This window comes from Pyrus communis, chromosome 16, assembly GCF_041283825.1.
Source record: "Pyrus communis isolate YQ-2024b chromosome 16, ASM4128382v1, whole genome shotgun sequence".
NCBI classification, from domain to species: domain Eukaryota; kingdom Viridiplantae; phylum Streptophyta; class Magnoliopsida; order Rosales; family Rosaceae; genus Pyrus; species Pyrus communis.
The window spans coordinates 8,985,408-9,004,476 of record NC_142580.1 but is presented as its reverse complement, the minus strand read 5'-3'; the positions used below and the strand labels follow the sequence as shown (position 1 = coordinate 9,004,476).

General features: G+C 35.6%; 4 protein-coding genes across 6 annotated transcripts; 3 read left to right on the top strand and 1 right to left on the bottom strand.

The window, feature by feature from the left end:
* Window positions 1–2,450: 2,450 nt before the first annotated feature.
* On the top strand, window positions 2,451–5,095 carry LOC137732640 (uncharacterized). Of its 3 annotated transcripts, XR_015957848.1 has the most exons (6): window positions 2,451–2,500; window positions 2,831–3,027; window positions 3,128–3,280; window positions 3,747–3,905; window positions 4,120–4,225; window positions 4,350–5,095. XR_015957848.1 is itself a non-coding variant. In XM_088687853.1 (4 exons), the coding sequence occupies exons 2-4, from the start codon at window positions 2,782–2,784 to the stop codon at window positions 3,927–3,929; spliced, it is 582 nt and encodes a 193-aa protein (XP_088543979.1). In that variant the 5' UTR covers window positions 2,452–2,500; window positions 2,735–2,781; the 3' UTR covers window positions 3,930–4,031. The 3 variants fall into 3 exon arrangements, 2 of the variants coding, with proteins under 2 accessions (XP_088543979.1, XP_088543978.1); XM_088687853.1 differs by lacking the exons at window positions 4,120–4,225; window positions 4,350–5,095 and having other exon boundaries at window positions 2,452–2,500; window positions 2,735–3,027; window positions 3,747–4,031; XM_088687852.1 differs by lacking the exons at window positions 2,451–2,500; window positions 4,120–4,225; window positions 4,350–5,095 and having other exon boundaries at window positions 2,603–3,027; window positions 3,747–4,031.
* Window positions 4,234–6,765, top strand: LOC148689926 (uncharacterized). Its single transcript, XM_088687137.1, has 6 exons — window positions 4,234–4,244; window positions 4,361–4,838; window positions 4,964–5,341; window positions 5,663–5,735; window positions 5,871–6,236; window positions 6,399–6,765. The coding sequence occupies exons 1-6, from the start codon at window positions 4,234–4,236 to the stop codon at window positions 6,626–6,628; spliced, it is 1,536 nt and encodes a 511-aa protein (XP_088543263.1). The 3' UTR covers window positions 6,629–6,765.
* A 357-nt stretch (window positions 6,766–7,122) lies between these two features.
* On the bottom strand, window positions 7,123–9,980 carry LOC137730783 (small ribosomal subunit protein bS1c). Its single transcript, XM_068469742.2, has 7 exons — window positions 9,526–9,980; window positions 8,819–9,094; window positions 8,528–8,608; window positions 7,981–8,262; window positions 7,787–7,897; window positions 7,484–7,570; window positions 7,123–7,362 (listed from the first exon to the last, which is right to left on the bottom strand). Exons 1-7 carry the CDS (start codon window positions 9,817–9,819, stop codon window positions 7,255–7,257), a joined length of 1,239 nt encoding a protein of 412 aa, XP_068325843.1. The 5' UTR covers window positions 9,820–9,980; the 3' UTR covers window positions 7,123–7,254.
* A 6,490-nt stretch (window positions 9,981–16,470) lies between these two features.
* On the top strand, window positions 16,471–19,016 carry LOC137732382 (galactinol synthase 2-like). Its single transcript, XM_068471692.2, has 4 exons — window positions 16,471–16,815; window positions 17,559–17,879; window positions 18,029–18,163; window positions 18,590–19,016. The coding sequence occupies exons 1-4, from the start codon at window positions 16,525–16,527 to the stop codon at window positions 18,812–18,814; spliced, it is 972 nt and encodes a 323-aa protein (XP_068327793.1). The 5' UTR covers window positions 16,471–16,524; the 3' UTR covers window positions 18,815–19,016.
* Window positions 19,017–19,069: the final 53 nt, after the last annotated feature.

Below are 19,069 nucleotides of genomic sequence, written 5' to 3'. Positions count from 1 at the left end.
TTTTAAAAACAACTGTAAAATTTAGTTTGTGCAAATTACTTTATTGTCCATAATTTTATTTTGTGATAGAAGACAAAAATGTTTTTTCACCCTCTTATAGTTGATAAAAAGAGTTTTATTAATATGTGGTTTAAATTAACTTCTTCCTTACAAATTTGTTATGTGTAAATAAACTAACTTGAAATAGGTCCAATTTTATAGAAAGAGATCCTCTTCGGATTCCTTCTATCAAATCCACCAAATCAATCAATCCAGTCCTTGAAAATTGATCCAACGACTATAAACAGGGGCCCCTTTAAAAGTTATAATAACTTTAGACGTTTGACTAAATTTCAAGGGTCCGAATTAGGTGATTGGGTGAATTTGGTGAAAGAGATCTAGAAAGGATCCCTTTCCCAATTTTGATAGCCTAACAATTAGATTAGTCCAATTTTTAGTTATTTTTTTATTTAGGTCAATGAATAGTACTCCATTTGTCAGCAATTTTTGTTGTTAGGTTGATACTTTGCATTGTGGTTACTATTTTACTCTACTATATCTATTCAATGGAAAAAGAAAAAAAAGAAAAAAAAAAAGAAAATGATACGATCGGTATTTTGTTAACTATTCACCTTCAGGATAATCGCTCAAAAAATAGCGACCAATACCCAAAATAGTCGCTCAAAAAATAGCGACCAATACCCAAAATAGTCGCTATCTTCATACCGATCCCTCTCTTTCAATTTTTTTTTAAGTTTTTTAGTTTTATTTTTTATTTTGTTAATGTTTCTTTTATTTCTCTTACCATAAAAACAAACTATCATATTTTTGTTTTTCAAAATATATTTTTTCCGTGCAAAATATATTATAATTCATTTTTAAACACTTGTAATCAATGATTTAAAACCTAAATTTAAAGATATTTTTCTATTTTCTCACTTTAAGAATCAATAAAAAATAGTTTGAGGACCTAATAATCGGAAGGATCACATCAAAAGGTTTTGCAATATTTTCTTTAACTCCAGGGCAAAATATTTCTTAAAGCTAAAAATTTCAAATTTTTTTTTTTTCACAAAAAACTGTGTGCTACAAGCCAAAGTTAGATTTAGGACATTTCCAAAATTTTGGACACCTATAAATCTCTTGGGAGGCCTTACTATTAGTTATATTATTTAAAATTTTTTTTTTTTAACTCAGGTACCCTATTGGTCGGCGTAAACCCAGATTTCAGCTGATCTTTTACAATCTAAACTACCTATCATATAAGTACATTTACAGTCTAAACTACATGTTGTATAAGTACTTGTACAACCTAAACTACCGATCATATTATAATATTAGTCGGCATAAACTTACATTTCAACTGATCTTTTAAAATCTAAACTACCTATTATATAAGTACTTTTACAGTCTGAACTACCTGCCATATAAGTACTTGTACAAGCTAAACTACCTAGCATGGTGGAATAAGTAATTTTACATTATTCTAACAGTAAGATGTAGTCTTCCATCTTGGTAATGTTAAAAGCCCCCGAAGCTAACACAATCAATGTCAAAAGCCTCTTGAGCAATTACTTATGTAAAACAATCAATGTATAATGCTCACAAATCATGTAGACTAGAATCATATAACAAATACCAGCAAAAATGAAGCTTATAACAAATACCAGCAAAAATGAAGCTTACTGTTGTAAACGACTCAACAAAAACATGTAAAATTACTTGTAGTTCTCATAACTTTATAAGAATTCAAATTCAAATTTGGATACTAATCTGCAGGAATCGAGAGGAAAATTTAAAACAGGAGTCGGATAAAGTTTTTGATGAAACGACGAGATTTGATGAGTAACTTTTTTATTTTATTTTTTAAATACAACGATATATTTTACACTAAAAAAGATGAGAGTTTTTTATGAAATGATGAGAATTGATGCGTAACTTAAAATTCCATGTTAATTCTGGAAGAGTCATGATAAAACATTCAATAGCAGTTGGTGTAATTTTGTTTTCAAATTATGGACACTTTAATTGCTCTACTTATTAGATCCTACCTATGACTGTGCAATACATTAGATCCATATCAAAACATGCGGATCAGGATCCTCTCCTGAGCAAAAGGTGAGGATTCTCCTGACCAAGCCTATCGGACAGTTGAAATTTTATCCAACTGCTACAAACAGGGGGCCTCTCTAAAAGTTTTAATAATTGTAGCTGCTGGATAAAATTTCAACGGCCCGATGGGCTTGGTTAGGAGGATCCTCACTAGGGATGGGCAAATACCCATTGGTTTTGGGTAACTGTGATTATCCGCTCATTTAAATTTGACGGTTACGGTTATGGGTAACCGTTTAGATAAATAAATGGTTATGGCTATAATCGTTTACCCGTGAAATTTAAATGGGCGGTTATGGGTATTACTTGCGGTTATAAACGTGTATCTATTTAACAATATTTTAATATATGTAGAACTTAAAAAGAGAGCTCTGCCACCCAGAAGCTTAATAAAATACGTGTTGATCAGGTTTTGCCCTGTTTCCTCTACTATGCTATTTGCAATTCAAAGTCATATTTGAGTACAATCTTTCTGTGTTATGACTTAAGCAAGGGGGACAGGTATATGGGTCAGGGGTTTGGAAATATTAATGTTTGTATATATTACATATTTGGTTTACATTATGCGTTGTACGCTGTTGGACCATGTGTGCTATTTATGCTTGGAATCTTTTATCTCAATCATTTCAACCCTATGATATAGGAAAATCGTGTTCACATGCTAAGAAAGAAGTTGATCAGTGCGTTAAAATGGCGGAATTGATAGAATATAACTTAGATGATGTGGATGCCGCTATAGTTGCTGTTCGTGTAGCTTTAGCAAAGGGCACAAGTTGGGAGGATATTGCTCGAATGGTGAAGGAGGAGAAGAAGTATGGAAACCCGGTTGCTAGCCTCATTGACAAGCTTCAGCTTGAAAAGAATTGCATGACGTTGCTGCTGAGCAACAATCTTGATGAAATGGATGATGATGAGAAGACTCTCCCTGCAGATAAGGTGTGTTCTAAGGTTCTACTTTTCTACATCTTCTCTAGGAAAAAACGATGAGTCTCTTCATTTTACCTTCTACTTCCATTACCTTTCTTCCCGTTTATAGGTGGAAGTTGATTTAACACTTTCAGCACATGCCAATGCTCGACGGTGGTATGAACTAAAGAAAAAACAGGAGAGCAAACAGGAGAAGACTGTAACAGCACATGAAAAGGCATTTAAGGCGGCTGAGAAAAAGACTTGTCTCCAGCTGTCACAGGTAGCTTCACCTTCCATAGTCCTATGATATAGTTTTAAATGGCTAACTTCCAACTATAGAACACGAATAAGTTGTTTAGCCTTTTAGGTCCAGCATGGCCTTCTTGTAATTTCTGATGGTATTCATCCAACTGCCAAATAGGAGCTCTAGTATGTCAAGCACAACCATGTTTTTCTTTTTAGTTAATTCAAAAGAAAACAAATGAATTTTCAAGGCAGCGATGCCATAAATATTAGGACAGAGTAAAAGGGAATCAGAAAGTACATACTGTGTGATGAGCAATATGTCAACATCATTGCAACCAAAATGTTAAGCATGTACAAAAATATGTATACAAGGAAAAACAGAATTATGTTTAAGAGGCGAGGCAGAATTAGGTGGATGTTTGTCACCATTATCCAATATCATCTTAGAAGATAAGCTCTCTTCGAGTTTTTAATTCCACTTTGTTACAAATAACTTGCAGGAAAAAGCTGTTGCTAGCATTTCACATATGCGCAAGGTTCACTGGTTTGAGAAATTTAACTGGTTCATCAGCAGTGAGAACTACTTGATTATCAGTGGACGTGATGCTCAACAAAATGAGATGATAGTCAAGCGCTATATGTCAAAAGGAGATCTGAAAGTCAATTTAGTTACGTGGACATAATACGTTGTGATTCTTTTCTAAATGAAGTTGGTCAATTTCATGTTTCCAAAAATCTGGTTACATGAAATTTTACTTTACCTCAAAGTTATTACAAATGTGCCAGTACTTATCTTGCCTATCTCGTCTAGCATGAAGTCAACTTAACATCTTCTTTCTCTTGATTGATTTTTTTTTTTCCCTTATGTAACAGGTATGTCCATGCGGAGTTGCATGGGGCTTCCAGCACTGTGATAAAGAACCATAGGCCTGACCAACCAGTGCCTCCACTTACATTAAACTAAGCAGGATGCTTCACAGTAAGTCTATGACCTTCATGTAATGCTTTTGTTTTCATATAGTTTATTGTGTTATTATTAGTGCTTCATATCCCTGGATGTGTAAATTGTAATTACTGAATAGTTTACTGATATTATACTCTAGGTTTGCCACAGTGCAGCATGGGATTCAAAGATTGTCACTAGTGCTTGGTGGGTTCATCCTCACCAGGTCAGTAAAACTGCTCCTACAGGGGAGTATCTGACAGTTGGAAGTTTTATAATTCGTGGGAGGAAGAATTTTCTTCCTCCACACCCTCTAATTATGGGCATTGGGTTGTTATTTCGCTTGGATGAAAGCTCCTTGGGCTCCCATCTGAATGAGAGGAGGGTAAGAGGTGAGGAGGAAGGGACGGATGCTGTTGATGAAATTGGACCTCTAGAAGAGGTATCTGATTCTGAGTCAGAGAATGAAACTGCAGAGGAAAAGCTTGCAGAAGAATCAAAAACCGCTCCTCATTCATCTATACATATCACTAAACCAGATCTGAAAGACCCATCTGAGAATGGCTTACTTACAAGCAATGCTGAAGCAAAAGACTCACATGAAATTTCCATGAAAGACAGGAAGGCCTTGAGTGATGCTGATATTTCTGTAAATGGTGTTTCATCTGTCACCCCAGAACTTGGGCATCTCATTGATAGAGCTCTTGGGCTTGGATCTACAGCTATGTCTGCTAAAAAAATATCAAATTGACACTTCTCCAGTTGATTTGGTAGCGGAACTCTAATGTTGAAGAGAATAAGGCTACAGGAAGAGATAAACCTCATATTTCAAAAGCTGAAAGAAGAAAGCTCAAGAAAGGCCAGACTGGTAGTGCTCAAGAACAAGCTGAGGTGCAAAACGAAAAATTAAAACATGATGGTTCAGTCAGTCAGCCTGAAAAGGAAGTTCACGAGAAGAAGCCAAGTGGTGGAAAAACCAGCCAATCGAAACTACACAATGTTTCTTTCAGCCAGACTGAAAAGGAAGTTAATGATAAGAAGCCAAGTAGTGGAAAAGCCAGCCGTGGACAAAAGGGTAAGCTCAAGAAAATGAAAGAGAAGTATGCTGATCAGGATGAGGAAGAAAGAAGGATCCGTATGGCTTTACTAGCTGTGAGTACAGTTACTTGCACCGTCCTTATATTGTTAACCAATTGATTTTCTCTAGCCTTGAATTCATCTGTTCCAAATTGAGCTTTGATGCCCTTTACACGTGATGCATAATGTCGTGCTTTTCCTGTATGTCATACTGCATCTGCATATTTGCATGTGCGCCAGTTAAAGAACTTTCATTCTAATATTTTCTCACAAATGAACTGCAAAAGTGTAACAACATCCTACAGGATTTTCCTATGAATTTGTGGGAGTTACTCACATTTATTTGCTTAAGAAACCTGATAATTGATCGGAATGACGATATTTTTGAATTTTCAGACTGCTGGAAGAGTAAAGAAGTATGGAGAGTCCCAAAATGAAACTTCAGCTCCAGCTGAAGATAAGAAACCAAGTATGTCATTCTCATTCTTCATGTTTCATTAGCGATTTAAACTTCCAAGGCCATCCTTTGGTGGTTATTCTCTCTAGTATCATGTAATGGAAGTCCACTGATTTTTTGCGGTTAACATCAATTCTTATCATCTAGCAGGTCCTGAAGATACTCCAAAAATATGTTATAGATGTAAAAAGGTAGGTCATCTGTCCCGGGATTGTCCAGAACATCAAGATGGTACATTACATGGTCATGCAAATGGCGGAGTTGAAGATGACCCTCCTGTGGATTTGGATAAATCTACTTCTGAAGTTGACAAGGTGACAATGGAGGAGGATGATATTAATGAGATAGGTGAAGAAGAGAAGGAGAGATTAAACGATGTCGATTACTTGACTGGCAATCCACTGTCCAGTGATATTCTCTTATATGCGGTACCTGTCTGTGGTCCTTATAGCTCAGTCCAGTCTTACAAATATCATGTGAAGATAGTTCCTGGCTCTGTGAAGAGAGGGAAAGGTAAAGAACTTCTTCGCTTGAATTCGTCCGCAACCTTTTAAAGTATCTGTAATGCTCGGATAGAAATTTAATTATTTTTTCTTTTCCCTTGCGTGCGGTTTTTTGGTTCAAGAGCTTTCTTTTATCGCATAGACTGACCTTGTTCTTACAAATTTTTTGTAGCTGCAAAAACTGTCATGAATCTGTTTAGCCACAGGCCGGAAGCAACGGTTAGACAGAAAGAGTTGATGAAAGCGTGTACTGATCCTGAACTGGTCGCTGCCATTATCGGCAATGTGAAGATAACATCTGCAGGCCTTTCTCAGTTGAAGCAGAACCAAAGAAAGTCAAGAAGGGCAGCAGCAAAGCTAAGTAGGAAGCTTAAACAGCTTCGTGCTGCGTCAGTTTTGTAAGCACAGACCACACTCGTTTCTGTTTGGGGCCGTCTGGGATATGTTACGCTAGTATACACTTCACTGTACAAAAGCAGTCATCAGCAGCATCTTGTTAGGAAACTTGAATGTACGAGGATGTTACCATTTTCCATAGCTAGCATCATTTCATTTGGTAAACATCTGATCGATATTTTATCGGGTCACCAATTGGAAAAAATAGCAGAACAAGTAGAGAATTATGATTTATGAAGCACGCTTACAATCATTCTGAATGTTATATATGTATGTATAACCACCACAGGATGGCCTAGTGGTTGGAGACGAATTTTAGGCTCGTATTTCACACGGCACATCAATGCTAGTAAATCACACGATGGTGGCCTACGAGGACTTGAAATGAAATTTCAAGTCTTCTCGGCCTCCGGAACAGTACGCTGCCTTGACAAAGCCACAAAGTGATCCTTTTTATTTTTTTTATTTTTTTAAGAAAGCTATATATTATTCAAAATGAATAACAAATATAAACTGTTTGGTTAAAGCAATGTATTCGCATTACAGGCTGTCTGTGGTATGAGCTTTTACAACAATTTCTACATTATAATCAAAGCGGGAAAACCCCGAAAGTGCTGAAGAACGTTTATTTCTCAGTCAGTCACTTCAGCCGGAGGCACATCGCTCAAATCTAAACCCTCTACTGGCAAGTCTGAAGTAAGAGGACCCAAGATTCCGTCGGAGCTGAGGGTTAATCCGCTCTGCATAATTAAGGAAAGAAGCATATGGTCAAGTTAATGAAAATGAGAACTTTCGTTTTCCATTTGACATTCAGATTAAGTCATAGAACTTGTTATAAGGAGATAATAGCCCAGTAAGTACCTCTGGTTGGAAACGGAGCATGTCCGCACGAGCCATAGCTTCTGCTTGAGCAATTCTCTGCCTGAATGTCTGTGCCATTTCCTCCGCCTAACGGAACAGAATCACAAACATATATTCAGTCATTCATCTGGTTTCATTGTTCAGTTAAACTACGAGATCATTGTCGTGCCAAAACATCTTATAGCAGAAATGAACCTTTGTGGTAAAAACACATCAAGAAGATCAGACTGAGATTCACTACAAGAATTTACTATCGAGCAAGTGCAACTAGTAAATTTTTGGGGTGTATTATCCAGAAAATACCTTCTCGAAAACAAGCGTTGGGTTGCGAATCATGTCACCAGGAGTAGGTTCTAACTTCTTGGTAGATAGACTTACACGGCCTCTCTCACGGTCATGGCTCAATATCATGACCTACACAAAAGGGTATCAGTTTAGAGATGTTGAGTAGAAAAATACTACGAGCAAGTAACAAGATAAGGATATAGTATCTATACCTTGAGAGTGTCACCAGGTTGGAGAACTGTTGCAATATCTGAGACTCGGTCATGACTGATCTGGCTAACATGAAGAAGACCATTGATTCCACCAATGTCGATAAAGGCACCATATGGCTTCAGGCTCTGGACAGTTCCAATGACAACTGATCCAATTCCAAGCTGTGCTTGGTTGTCTGCCATGGCCTTGCGGTTACTGAGAACAAGCCTAGACTGTTCTTCATCGACCTCCACAAACTTCAGAGGAATCTCCTTTTCAAGAAGATCTTCTGCGGTTGATTTCTAGTACATCCAGAAGTAAATGTGACTCAGATACTGAAACATTTAGTTGTAAAAGTAATTCAAACTCAGAGCTAGTATTCCTTACAGTTGTATTCTTTCGTATTAGGTTAACAAGGGCATAAGGCCAACACGAAAGAAAATGAGAAACTACATTACAACTGTATTATTTTACCGCACAAATAGAGTAATCAGAAAGATAGCGTAACTGCGTAAGTATCAAGCTGAGAAGAGACTGGAAAATTAAGAGGCAGGTTAAAGAACTAACTGTTGATATCTGTGAGAAAGGAACAAAACCTCTAAGGCCTTCCACCACAGCCACCACTCCACCTTTGTTCGCACCAACAACCTGAACAAATACATTTTACGGGAGCTTTCTAAGAACAGATTGAATAAAAAGTTGAAATCGTGAACTTGTCTGCAAAGAAGAAGAATAAATGTCTGAAAGTGTACTAAATATCAAACTCTTGATGCTTGGAAATATACCAATTCTTGACATTAATAGACAAAGACCAATCTACTAACATTACGGGCAAGAAAACTTGAAGCGGATACCTACCTTACCCTTGACAACAACATCCTCAGCTTGGAGCTGTCTACATCTTTCCCACGCAAGGTCATACTGGATGGACTTCAAGCTCAAGATCAAGCTGTCGTCAGCTTCATTTTCGCCTATAATCACAAATTCCTCTCTCACTCCGGGAACTATGCCCACTTCTTCTACACTCTTTATTTTGTGAATGCATGCCTCTTGCAAAGGCAAGTATGCTGAAGACTTTGCAGTAATGTCAACTAATGCTCCATTGTTATCTATATTGAAAACTGTCCCCCTCACCTGAAAAAAAACAACAAAACAAAACCGTATGCGCAAAATTATAATCTCCCACGGAATCACAAATAAATTACATATGCCGTATGCAGTTACAGTTCCTCACTCGAGCTCACATTGTAAACTTATGTGCCAAGTGAAAAAAACAAAATTAATTAACTCAAAACCGAAATTTTCGCACACATTGCCAATGTAAACTTACAAAACCACCAACAAAATAGTCCCCATTTTCCAACACTGTATGCAATTCTAGATTCTACACATAAAAGAAGAAGAAAAGTTCTTCTGGGTATGCTTAATGTGAGCCAATGACACAGACCGAGTCTTGAATTCGACACAAAGACATAATTTATTCATTTCAGCTCATACCCATCAAATTTGCACTGAAAAAAAGAAACAAAATTTGAATTACCAAAAGAAGAGGGTGATAAGCGGACCTTAGTTCCAATCTCAGAATTGAAGTCGTACTTCTCGAGAGCGTTGTAAAAGGAGTCGAGAGTGAAAGAGACGCCTTCCATGGGGGCTGTACGACACCGTTCGTGGGCGTCTTCGAAGATTTCCTTCAGCTTGAGGCGCTCTTTGGTCTGCGCATTCGAGATGACCGCGGCGGAGACGATGGGGAGCAAACCCGGCATTTTGTTTTGCTTGGGAAGGATTGAGGGCTTCGAGAGCCGCGAGGTGGAGAGCGGTGAGCATCTTAAGCCTGTGAATTGCTGAGCCAGAGACGCCATGTCTCTCTCTCTCTCTCTCTCTCTCTCTCTCTCTCTCTCTGTGCTTCTCTGTTGCTTTGCTCACAGTGTAGCTTTTGAGGAAGTTGAAAGCTTTCGGTTTTGCTTTAGATAAGGCACTGACGGGGAGAGAGAATGTGACAGAATGGCATGGATTTTTGGATAATGTGATTTTGTTTGATTTCATGGGTAGTTATGAATATAGGCCCATTTAATTGGATCAAGATCCTCCCTCAATTTGGGCTTTCATGATCCACACACCATTTTGCCTTAGGCCTTCCACCGAGTCGTAAAAATTGAGTATGATATCAATAATACAGGAATAAAACTCCTATAGTAGACCAGAAATGAGAGATTCTTATATTTTAAATGATGAGAGAGATAAAGAGGTAACTAATCATAAGATAAGATAGAGAAAAAAAAAGTAGACTGACTCCCACATTTAATATATAAAACTCCTCCTATCAAACCAATATGATAATCGTGTAATATGAATCAAACTCATAGTGCCTCATTTATATATATGGACATTATACTCATTATTTCACTGTGGAATGCCTTACTAAATTACTAAGAGAAATGCTAAGGAGACTCTCGAAGTGAGACTCTTCATGAACTTTTCGCCACCTCATTTTTTTTGCATAATATTTTATAATGTTAGCACGGGGATTATGTTATAAACATGAGGTGGTGGAGAGTCTATAAAAAGTCTCACTTTTGAGAGAGTCTCCTTAACATTTTTCAATTACTAATCATAAAGGTGAACATAAGAGAGAGACTCGAAAAAATTTCCATGCACCATGAGACGTTATTGGCATTCGAAACTTGTAAATGTAATACATTATTAGAGTCAAGATACATGACATAGTATTATAATTATTGACATGATTATTAGGGTGGCGTCTCGAAGACTCTGTATAAATTATTTCATGCATTTTAGACATGGACAACCTTGAATACAAATTATCTTTGCACACTTTATCTTCGTTGATTTTTTTTTACTTTATTTGATCTAACAGACTAAAATAGTGTGCATCCGAAGAACAAAAGGGCATGCTGAAATTGATTCCATGCAAGTATAATTGCAACAAAAAATAAAACTTGAGAAGTGTTTGATTAGAAAGAAGAAAGAAAGAGTTTATTGCCCGCACATTGAAAAAATGATTCTACGAATACGATTTAGTATAGAATAGATGTGTCAGAATGCGATCAAGAAACGTGTTGCATTTTTTTGTATATTTTTATACTTAAGTTTGATACCTACAATACTTAACGAATTTAGTAGTTCAACATTGATGTAATATGTCTTATGTAGTTTATAGTCACAATTCTTTTAAACTCCTGCGTAGCATGCTGCGATAAGAAAGATAAGAAAAAGGCTCATCATATGTACCAAACGTTTGCGAAGAGGTTAGTTATTTTATCAAGTGTATGTTTTTTCTTTATTTTGATCCGAATCACTAATTTTATCGTTTTAACTTTTTTGGTTACTTGGGTTTTTAATGTTTTTATGCTTTCTATATTTCTAATTTTATTTTATTATTTTGTTGTAGGAGAATGATGCTAACACTGAGCAACAATGTGAAGTGTGGATAGAAGAAGCCGTGGTGTTTTCAGACTCATTTGGAAGTATTTTTAAAATGACTGACAATACTTCTATTGAAAATGTTTTTAGAACCAGTTCTTAGTAAAAATGCAAATTAATCCTGCAAAATCACTTAAGGTGCATCCTGCAAGAAGCACTTCAAGTTCTTTTGGAATCCAACAACATTTTTTCTAAAAAGCGATTTCAGTCATTTTTTTAGCATTTCCAAATGAGTTCTTCTAATTTCTAGTCTGTGTGCGTCCTCTTTTTCTTACTCTAAAGTTTTGTACTAGGTGATTTTTTTCAAGAAGGTTTTTTACTTCCTTTAATACTCTTCCGACAACGTATCTTTTATAAGATGCAGCTTTTGTTCTTAATATTCACATTGAGTTTGGATTTTCTTTTTAGTCATCCTTTGTACTAACTTATGGTAATTTTAATGAAATCATCTAATATTCCAAAAAGAAATTTATTTTAAGGGAAAACATCAACAACATAATCAGATCACACCCAATAGTTAAATAAATGTCAAAATTGTCTATTAAAAACCGTATCTTCTGAGTTTTGATAAACTATAATTCCTGTTGATTACGTACAACACAAACAGAATTTTTTCGTATTTCTATCTCGTGACCTTTTTGTATTTTTTATGTAAAATCAAATTTTAAACATCAATCCATACAAAAGATAAAGGGTTAAACTCTATTTACTACCCTCATGTTTCGTGGTTTTCAACATTTAGACCTAAAATGTTAATTTTTGGACAATCTCATATATCCGTTAGTCAAACTAGTAATTCTCCCGTTAAGTGAAGACGTGGCGCCTAGGTGAACAATGACTGAGCGCCATGTGTCATTAAAAATATTAAAATAATTAATTAAAAAAAAAAAAACAAACAATAAAAACCCAGTCCTGCCCCCAACCCAGAAGAAGAAAAAGAAGAAGAACTAGAAGAAGAATAAGGAGAAAAAAAAACCCCTAGTTAGATCTACCACAAAACCAGTCCAAAAATTATCTCAAACTCAAACTCCCCATCTCAAAGTAATTTTGAAATTCACCCACACTGAAAATCCAAAAAATACGGAGTTCATGGTCTGGGTTCGCGTTCGCGGTCGCAGGGCTAGGGAGGAAGACAGGAGGGTCGCTGGGGGGGGGGATAAACTGGGTTTAGGCTGTTGTTTTTTTTTTTTTTTTCTTCTTCTTCTGCTTCTGGGTTGCAGATTCGGTTTTTTTTTCCTTCTTCTTCTTCTTCTGCGTTGGGGCCGGAGGGGGGGGTGTGGGGAGAGAAGGGATGGTTTTTTTTTTTTTTAAATTAATTATTTTAATATTTTTAATGACACGTGGTGCCTAGTCATTGTCCACTTGGGCGCCACGTCATCACTTAATGAGAGAATTAACAGTTTGACTAACGGTTGTATGAGACTGTGCCAAAATCAACACTTTAGGTATGATTTTGAAAACCACGAAACATGAAGGTAGTAAATAGAGTTTAACCCAAAGATAAACCAAATAATGTGAAATGCATTTCTAAGTTTCAACTATGTAAAGTTAAAATTAAATTATAAGGCAATACCAAAGTTTAAATAAACTAACAAAATGCAAAAGCAACAATGTCATTCATTTAAAGTGAAAACCAAACAACATACTTCAAGTATAGTCCTTTCAAACTTGTACATATTACATGAATATATATATATATATACACACATATGTATGTATGTATGTATGTATGTATGTATGTATGTATGTATGTATGTGTACATATATTTCCATGAACATTCAGGATATAAGTCGGGTTGAGTTTGGGTTGACATGGGGCGGACAAAGCATTAACCCAATCCATCCCAATAAATAATCAGGTTGAGGTTGAGTGGGCGGATTTTTGTTACATTCTAACCCGTCCGATCGGATTCGAAATCGAGTTAAACATGAGCGAAGCCGAGTGTACCCAACTCAAATTGCACCCCTACACCTCACCCAGAAAAGTTGCATCAGAATTATTTGGGCAGATTCCCACTATTTTATGCCACCCTTTACACTTGTTTACAGAATACTAAAAGAAGTATCTCCGTGTCTTAGTTAGAAATGGTAGGAATCAAAGAATAAAAAAGAACGTGACGTTTCAAAAAGTCATCTGCATGCAGAGTTTGAAACTAGATTATTTTGGTGTTAATACTTAAATTTATCTGTTTAGTTACTAATCTTTGTATAATAACCTTCATTGGCTAATCTGGCTCTGACCACTGATACTAAAACATTTTGTAAAAAGTTAACATAACCTAACAACTTGCTCCATTAACTTATAAGTTAGAATACTTTGGTGTTTCAACCGTGTGGAGCATCATTTCTTCTTCAAAGACAAAACACCAAAAAAATATTCTTAATCCGATTATCTTTTCCTTTGCTTTCATCATGTTTTCTGCTACCTACTTTCATTTGTTATATTTGTAAATGACAAGATTTGATTCTCTTACCAAATCAACCAGAAAGAAATACTTTTAGGGAAATGAGGATATATATTTTCCCCTTACTAATTGATGGAGTGTAACGCTTCAAATCTTCTGTACCTTGAAGCACCCATTATTTGTAAATAAATATTCAAATAACTATTAGGGATTCAAATTAGCTTTATAGTAAATATAATGTCCAAAAAGTAACCCAAACTAATTACATATCTATGTTTTATCGAAAATACTATTCGCACACTCTTTTTACTTCTCACACACTTTGTTAACTTTTAGCCTTTAATTTTCTTAAATTCTTTTGATCTCTCGGCTGAAAATTGAGAAGAGTGTGTGAGAAGTAAAAATTGACATGTAAATATCACTCCCCTATTTATATTTAATGGCCTTTCAATTGGACCAAGATTGTCTCCCCTCTTACTTTCCATCCCCTTCCATCCCCGTCTACTTTATCTACCATTCATTCCATACCAAGTTAATTCAAGGTTCTAGATTTCGCCACATCACCAACAACACTCAAGTTTCTTTAATGCCCAATTTTTCTGCCTTTCCCTCCCCCTCCAATCTGCCTTAGGCGCGCTGCCTTGTTTCTGAAATGTTTTATATATTTGGTCTGTTATATACTATGTTTTTGTTGCTAAGACAAAAGTAAGAGTGCTTTTGCTGGAAAACGAAATTTCATAAGCCTATACTGCAACACCAAAATCTGCAGAATCAAAATTAAACACATGGACTGAAGCACCAGAAACTGCAGATTCAAAATTTCACAAAAAATATTTGTTTTGCAGAACCAACAGTTGAATCTCTCTTCCACCTCACATGTGGTTCCATAAAAGCACCATAAGGTGCAAAACTGTGCACACAACATCTTCACCATCATCAACGGTACTTTTTATTCTTAAATCAAGGGATTCCCCATATTGTTCTTGAAAATCCTCAAATATTGCTGCTAAGACAAAAGAGTGGTTTTACGGCAGGAAAATTGGAGTGGGAGGGAAAGGCAGAAAAATTGGGCATTAAAGAAACTTGAGTGTTGTTGGTGATGTGGCGAAATCTGGAACCTTAAATTAACTTGGTATAGAATGAATGGTTGATAAAGTAGGAGAGGAGACAATCTTGGTCTCTTTCAATTGCAGTTAAGTTGATTATATTTCATAGGGAGTGTAGTTTTTCAAGAAACAGTGAGAAGTAAAAATGGACGTGTAAATATCACTTCACTATTCATATTTAATGGCCTTTTAAGTTGATTATATTCCATAGGGAGTGTAGTTTTTCAAGAAATGGTGAGAAATAAAATTGAGTGTGTAAATATCACTCCTCTATTTATATTTAATGGTCTTTCAATTACAATTAAGTTGCGTATATTCCATAGGGAGTGTAGGTTTTTTCAAGAAACGGTATGTAGCATATAGAAAAATCTTCCTCGATTAAGTTGCCATGAACGAATTTCTGAGTTAAAACGGAAATGGAAACAAATTAAACATTACAATTCTGAACTATCTTTTGAAGCTTCAGCTAGAAATAACAAAATTTAATTTGTGTTATATATTAACTTGGAAATAATGAATGTCCGAGATCAAGAAAATCTCTATAATTTACACCAATATACATCCTATATCGATCGAGGATCAGAAATACGATCGGCTTTAATTTCATTTCTCACCAAAGAAAAGAGAAGTAAAAGATAAAGAGGATAAACAAATATATATACAGATTGTGCATGCTTACGTCTAATGAGAGCAATATTCTTTGATATATGAAAATTGTTTTATTTGATGATATTTGCATGCATGACATATGGCTTCTGAATTTGCATGCCATGTTGTATTTCTCTCTGGTTTTCGTATTACTCATGCCCGACGGTTTGACACAAATAGATCGGACAAGTCAGCTTTTTTTAGATGACTTTTTAGTTTGAAGTACCTCCAAATCACACTCATGATATTTAATTTGAAAATTTCCTTCCTAATCATCAATAAATCGCTATCGTTTTGTTTAAAAAAATTAACATAAATAACAATTTGTGTCGTTTATGTTAGAACATAAAGAATATCTGGTATGGATACTGACTTTCAGTACATATACATAGTTGATACTATCATGTATTTGCCAAATATCAAATCGTTAATATGTTATGGGTTGAGTATTGAGCTCAAACAGGAAAAGTTAAGCCTCATAAGCATCATATATTATTGTTATGTCATGTTACAAGTTTATGTGTTAGAAAATGAGTTGTCGAAGTAATTAAGTAGGGGACTGTCCTAGTGGTTAGATTTTCTTTCTTTAACTCATTACAACTTGGCTTCAAATTCTCTCACTTTTTAAAATAAATTGGTATAGAATATCGCTTGTAATAAAAAAATAGTAGACAATAAAAATGAATTCATAACACCATATTTTAATATAACAATTGCACTTGTCACTTTTTCCTTGCCACTTGTTGCAAAATTTAGAAAGATTACGAAGAATCATTTACTTCAACGAAACTTTCCACCCTTGGCAATTCTCCCATATTCATGCCACCGCATACACATGCTTTTCGTTCATGCCTCTATATAAACTGATAACTACTACTACTCCTCAACATCTAATTTTCTTGTTCTCTACTTCTAATAATCTTCTCAAATTCTCTGTAATCTCTTGCCCAACTTTTGTCCAAATATGTCACCTGCAGAGACAAACGGTTCAAAGAGGGCCTATGTGACCTTCTTGGCTGGCAATGGAGACTATTGGAAAGGGGTAGTTGGCCTAGCCAAGGGCCTAAGGAAGGCCAAATCTGCATATCCTCTTGTGGTGGCTGTTCTGCCTGATGTTCCTGAGGAACACCTTCAGATTCTTCAGTCTCAAGGATGCATTGTTCATGCAATTGAGCCTGTCTACCCTCCTGAAAACCAAACCCAATTTGCCATGGCTTATTATGTCATCAACTACTCCAAGCTTCGTATTTGGGAGGTAGTATTCTCTCGTCAAATATACGCAGCTTAAACATGTTTGTTTGTGCAATGAAATATATTGTTGGTGTAGTTGTGTTGTCGGTGTAGTTTAAATTGATTGTCGGTAAAGTAAGCATGTTTAACATGTTGTCGGTGAAGTAATTAAGCATGTTTAACATAGTCAGTACAATTTAAGAATTTTTAACATATTGTCGGTGCAGTTAAATATGTAGTTGGTAGAGTTTAAACATGTTATTGGTGGAGTTTAAACATGTTGTTGATGTAGTTTAAGCATGTTTAATATATTGTCGGTGCAATTTAAACATATTGTCGATGCAGTTAAACATGTTGTGGGTGCATGTCATTGCATTTTAAGCATATTTAACATATTGTCAGTGCAATTTAGGCATATTTAACTTATTGTCGGTGCAGTTTATCATATCTTTTGTACAATTTAACATATTATCAATATAATTTAAATAGATTGTTGATGTAGTTTAAGCAGTCAGTTTATTTGTCGGTGTAGTTTAAGCAGTCCGTTTATACATATTGTTGGTGCAGTTTAAGCCATATGTTTAATCAAAATGTTACATAATTAGTGGTTCAGATTATATTCTATAAGCGCAACATATGAAATTGTATGGTGAGGCAAAAGAGAATACTTTTCCTAATTTAAATGATTTACAAGTAGTAAATGCATTTCAATCATGCAACTATCTACCATATGTGTAAACTAATTTGATTATGTGTATCAACTTGTAGTTTATGGAGTATGAGAAGATGATATACTTGGATGGAGACATTCAAGTGTTTGATAACATTGATCACCTTTTCGACATGCCTGAGGGCAGTTTTTATGCTGTGATGGATTGCTTTTGTGAGAAGACATGGAGTGCGTCTCCACAGTACAAGATTGGATACTGCCAGCAGTGCCCTAAGAAGGTGCAGTGGCCGGCCGAGTTGGGTTCACCACCACCACCTTACTTCAATGCCGGCATGTTTGTCTTTGAGCCTTGTGTTCTAACTTACCATGATCTGCTAGAGACCCTTGAAGTTACCCCTCCTTCCTCGTTCGCCGAGCAGGTAACAAGATAATCTGTTTATATTTCTGTGTTGATATTGCACTTAATTGGGCCACAAACGCAAGACATTTTGGGGTTTTTTGAAGGAAAAAAATTATAATTGTGTGCGATCGATTCAATTTGAAAATTAATTTTGATGATCATATGCAGGACTTTTTGAACATGTTCTTCAAGGACATATACAGTCCTATCCCACCTATATACAATCTTGTTTTGGCTATGTTGTGGCGCCACCCTGAGAATGTGGACCTTGACAAAGTGAAGGTTGTGCATTACTGTGCTGCGGTATGTTATAACCATAACTCATCTATGCATAGATCAATTAAACATCATTCAATTTTCATTACGAATACATAAATATTCTCTAATTAGACTATGAATCTTGATCAGTCATGAAGTTGGATTTACCAAAATAAATCATTAAACTGATCACTTAAATATCATTCAATTTTTGTTATGAGTGAGGAAATGTAATTAGATAGTGAATCTTGATGGTGGATGAAGTTGATTTTTGCCAAAACAGAACTTCAAATTTACAGCCACATACAAAGATTGCCTAAATAATTCAGAAGGAAATGTTCTCATATGAGATTGTGGATCATTTATCGAGTCCAATTTTTCCATAATAAACACTTTAAATTCACAATCTGACAACATAAGTATGAGTATATGATGCAAAACCGAAGTTTGATTAAATTGAGTGGGATGTAGGGATCAAAACCATGGAGATACACAGGAAAGGAAAAGCATATGGAGAGGGAAGACATAAAGATGCTGGTGAAGTGGTGGTGGGACATTTATGATGACACTTCACTGGATTACAATAATGATGGTCGTGTGGTGAAGGCTGAGGAGCATGTGAAGCTTCCACCCTTTAATTCCGCATTATCTGGGACTGACGATGATGACCAAAGAAGTGTACCATCTGCAGCTTGATCAACTGGTTATGGGGTTTAATGTGACGCCGTTCCACACCTATATGTAAGAACTACATAGCTATACCAACTTGTATATTGTAGGAAACTACACCTATTAATACTCTATATATATATATATATATGGGTTGTGTTTGTAGTGTGAACCGAGTTTGCGAATAAAATAGTAAGTGGTGCTATCTACACACTTATTTTTACTTTTATACACCTTTTATTAATTTTTATATTTCATTTGGTAGGTTCACTTAATTAAACA

Excerpts from the sequence above, each read along its gene's own strand:
- LOC137732640 (XM_088687852.1), top strand. The coding sequence starts at position 2,677 with ATGTGTGCTATTTATGCTTGGAATCTTTTATCTCAATCATTTCAACCC. Across the intron at positions 3,028-3,127 it reads AGACTCTCCCTGCAGATAAG|GTGGAAGTTGATTTAACACT; the intron begins GTGTGTTCTAAG and ends TCCCGTTTATAG. Across the intron at positions 3,281-3,746 it reads CTTGTCTCCAGCTGTCACAG|GAAAAAGCTGTTGCTAGCAT; the intron begins GTAGCTTCACCT and ends AATAACTTGCAG.
- LOC148689926 (XM_088687137.1), top strand. Across the intron at positions 4,839-4,963 it reads TGAGTGATGCTGATATTTCT|CGGAACTCTAATGTTGAAGA; the intron begins GTAAATGGTGTT and ends TTGATTTGGTAG. Across the intron at positions 5,342-5,662 it reads TCCGTATGGCTTTACTAGCT|ACTGCTGGAAGAGTAAAGAA; the intron begins GTGAGTACAGTT and ends TTGAATTTTCAG.
- LOC137730783 (XM_068469742.2), bottom strand. The coding sequence starts at position 9,819 with ATGGCGTCTCTGGCTCAGCAATTCACAGGCTTAAGATGCTCACCGCTC. Across the intron at positions 8,609-8,818 it reads ATGTTGTTGTCAAGGGTAAG|GTTGTTGGTGCGAACAAAGG; the intron begins GTAGGTATCCGC and ends GTATTTGTTCAG. Across the intron at positions 7,571-7,786 it reads CAACGCTTGTTTTCGAGAAG|GCGGAGGAAATGGCACAGAC; the intron begins GTATTTTCTGGA and ends CTGTTCCGTTAG.
- LOC137732382 (XM_068471692.2), top strand. The coding sequence starts at position 16,525 with ATGTCACCTGCAGAGACAAACGGTTCAAAGAGGGCCTATGTGACCTTC. Across the intron at positions 17,880-18,028 it reads CTTCCTCGTTCGCCGAGCAG|GACTTTTTGAACATGTTCTT; the intron begins GTAACAAGATAA and ends GATCATATGCAG. Across the intron at positions 18,164-18,589 it reads TTGTGCATTACTGTGCTGCG|GGATCAAAACCATGGAGATA; the intron begins GTATGTTATAAC and ends AGTGGGATGTAG.